At 34.7% G+C, this 3,632-nt stretch overlaps 1 protein-coding gene across 1 annotated transcript; it reads right to left on the minus strand.

Moving 5' to 3' along the window:
- Positions 1-776: 776 nt before the first annotated feature.
- LOC108474823 (protein JINGUBANG) lies at positions 777-2,621 on the minus strand. The gene has a single exon (XM_017776846.2). It carries the CDS (start codon positions 2,535-2,537, stop codon positions 1,215-1,217), a length of 1,323 nt encoding a protein of 440 aa, XP_017632335.1. The 5' UTR covers positions 2,538-2,621; the 3' UTR covers positions 777-1,214.
- Between the last annotated feature and the right edge of the window lie 1,011 nt (positions 2,622-3,632).

Below are 3,632 nucleotides of genomic sequence, written 5' to 3' on the forward strand. Positions count from 1 at the left end.
AATCTTACTATCATATTCAAAAGATATTTTGAACAATCTCATCAATTAATTATGTTAACATAGATCCAATGCGACTTTCCTTACATATATCTTAACTAAATTCATCCATGACATTAACAAAACCAAATAACATAGATTAAATATGAATGTGTAGCATGAAAATTACATGAAATGTGATCTAAACATGTCTATTTCCAACTAGTAGGGGTGTTTAAACGGTTAACCAATTTGTTAAATCGAACCGAATTAGTATTAATCGAATTAACCAAACTTTTTAATCCTTTAACCGTTAACTGAACCGAAATTTTTTCAAAAAATTAATTGAACTGAAATATTTCGGTTAATTCAGATTTTTTTGTTAAAACAATTATAAAACATATAAAAATAAATAAACTGATAATACTCATTTGATAGAATTATATGAATTAATAAGAGCATAATACATATAATATTATTTATTCAGTTCAATTAATTTGATTAATTACCCGATTTTGAACCGAATTAACCTTTAACCTAAATTTCAAAAAATCTTTAACTAACTTTCGACCAAACTAAATTGATTAACTGACCGATTAATCGAATTAAATTATTCGATCTATTAATTCAATTTTAACCGAAATTTAAACACTCTTACCAATTGTTCCTTAAACCATAATAAAATCAAACTTTATCAAAAATAAATTATAAATAAATCAAACAAACCTTATTTCTATAAAAAAAATCTTAAAATGCCCATAAACTAAAATAACAAAAAAAAATGTATAACATTAAAAACATTTAAATTACAAACTCTAATATCACTTTATTTCTTCCTCTCCATACACCAACCAAAATAAAAATAATAATAATGATGATGGTGGCCAGGTGTAAGATATGCACACATGGGCACATGTACGGTGCCTCATATATATCTTATTTTAATTACTTAGAATTACTACATCTAATTAATAATTAATATTGCAATTGATTATCCTACAATTGCAATTAAACTGTTTCTTTTTTTCTAAATGAGCAACATGATGCAGAAATAGTGAACTATATATTGAAAATAATAATATATCTTTCAGGCAGCAAACAAAATTGAAAGAAACAAAAGAACAAATAATCCAGGGTTGGTAAAACGTCCGGGACCATATCAGAAAAAATTTAAGCGGCCGCAAATTTTTCCTTTCCTTTTTTCAATTTAATTATGATTCAATTCCTTTTTTTTTTTTTCACAAATTCCATTTTCGGAAATCCGTCGCCGACGAGGGGCTACCCGAAAACGAGACTTTCCACGTTCTAATTTCGCCATCCAGGCTTCCGCTAATAACCGAAACTACATCACTATGTTCATCGTCTCTGACAGCCGTCAATGACTTCACCGGCTTCCGGTGACCTTCCAAAACTGCCAAACAACAATATTTCCCTTCCACTCCACGTTGCCAGATCCTAACCATCCGATCCGCGGACCCGCTCATTAGTAAATCACAGACGTTGATCAAGCATAGGATTGCCTTTCCATGCCCTCTCAGCGCTCCCGTCACCACCATGTAATTGGCGCTATCTTCCCTCTCCCATACCAGAATCGAACGGTCACACGCACCGGAGAAAAGCACTGATCTTTCGTCGTCTAAAGCCAGTGCGTTTACCGCTGACTTATGCTTCTCAAGAGTCGCCACCAATGCGTACCGCTTCTCGCCTGAGGGTTTCGCCCAGACTCGGATCCGTCGGTCAGCGGACCCTGTATAAACCGTTCCGTCAACGGAGGCCGTGATGGCGTTAATGGCGTCGTCGTGTGCTTTAATAGACTGTAAACAACGCGCATCCGATGCTCGCCATATCTTCAAGGTTTTATCCCAAGAAACTGAGTAGATTAAACCTCTATTGACGGCGAGCCCAGTAACGGCGTCGGCGTGTTCGATCCACAACCGCTTCACGTGACGGCGAACACTGACATAGTTCTTTGGGAGAACAAAACGACGTAAGCGGTCGTTAACGGTAGGTAGGGCGGTTAAGAACTTGTGCTTTTTAGTCACGGTCATTTGCCAGACCCGGATCTTAGAGTCCTGGTGAGCAGTGAAGACTTTTCCGTCACAGAAAGTGACAGACTTAACGGAACCGGAGGATGAATCGTTGCCGTTGTAGGCATCGAGAAGAGTGGATGTTTGGCGATCGTAGACGCTAATTTCGTTAACAGAAGCAACATACAAGAAGTTACCCTGAACCGCAACGCAGGTGATCGGGTGGTTGGGTAGAGGCATAATTGAAGAAACGCTGATGTCAGAGACGGAAAAGACTAAGGTATCAGGGAAAAGCTGTAAGGAAGGTACAGATGGCAGAGTCTGGAGGGAAGGGTTGCTAGGGAGGCTGCTGTAGCTCGTGTCACTTGAAGAAGCTGAAGATGAGGTGGCGCTCCCTCGATTATCGGAGGAACTATCGGAAACCAAATGTTCCGATAAGCGCGGTGGTTTTTTAGGGAACGGGATGGTGGAGTCGTGGGTTAAAGTGGCGCAGCTGCTGGTTGTGCATGTAGCTAGCCATGATCGGACCTTCATGCCGGCCTTTCAGCCCTAAAGCAAAAATATAGAAGCTAGGCACGAGAGAGGATTGAAGCAGGACCTTCGTTGTGGTTTATAATTATATAAAGAAAAAAAGGTAATGCCACGTGGAGTTGAGAGAGTGGATATGGTACGATCAGTCCTAGGCTCCAAAAGGACAAGAAATGGCACGTCAAAAGGAGTAGTTTTGTGATTTTATTGGGGGTGCTCTTTCCCAGCTTGCTGCTTTGCAAATTACAACTCTGTAAAATAGAATTTAGGATTATCAATACAAATTTTAACTCTAATATTTAACATAAACAATTTATAATTAAAGCATTAACGTATATAATTCCGTCATTCTAATCAATCTCCTTAAAATTATAAATGATAAATATGATAATTAAAAAATTGATATAATAATAAATTTAGTCATAAAATTTTATATATTATATCACTTTATATTTTTTAAAAATTCACTTTCAAAATTTATAAATAATTTTAAATTTTGATTTTAATTTTAAAAATTATAAAAATATATAAAATACATAAATACTTTCAATAATAATAAATTTTATATTAATATAATATTAATAATATAATTATATTAATATTAAATAAAATAAAATAAAATCCTCCCACCTCCGTAGCTCACCCCCTCCCACCACCGTTCCCTTACCCCCGAGGCAATTAAGAAGAAGTATGAGAAGGAATATTACAAGTATTTGGATTCAAATTAGCCATGAAATTAATGGAATTCGGAAGCAATAGAGGGACAGTGATGGGTGGGGGTGGGGGTACGACGACGGTGGGAAGGAAAGTTCCGGTGGGAGAGAGGGAGAGGGACCGGAGTGAGAGATTTTTATTTTATATTAATATTAATATAAAATTTAAATTTATTATTAAATCTTTGGAAAATATTTATGTAATTTTGAGAACATTTGTAAATTTTGAAGGTTAATTTTTAAAATTGTATATGATTAAATTAATATAATATATAAAAGTTAAGAAATAAAATTGTTATTATACCAAAATTTTAACTGCTATGTAAACTATATAATATGAATGTTTAAATTATAAACTTTTTATTTTTATTGTCTAAAATAATTTTTT

This window comes from Gossypium arboreum, chromosome 3 (assembly GCF_025698485.1).
Source record: "Gossypium arboreum isolate Shixiya-1 chromosome 3, ASM2569848v2, whole genome shotgun sequence".
Taxonomy (NCBI): domain Eukaryota; kingdom Viridiplantae; phylum Streptophyta; class Magnoliopsida; order Malvales; family Malvaceae; genus Gossypium; species Gossypium arboreum.

Bases quoted from the DNA above. Each gene is read 5' to 3' on its own strand.
- LOC108474823 (XM_017776846.2), bottom strand. From the start codon at position 2,537: ATGAAGGTCCGATCATGGCTAGCTACATGCACAACCAGCAGCTGCGCC.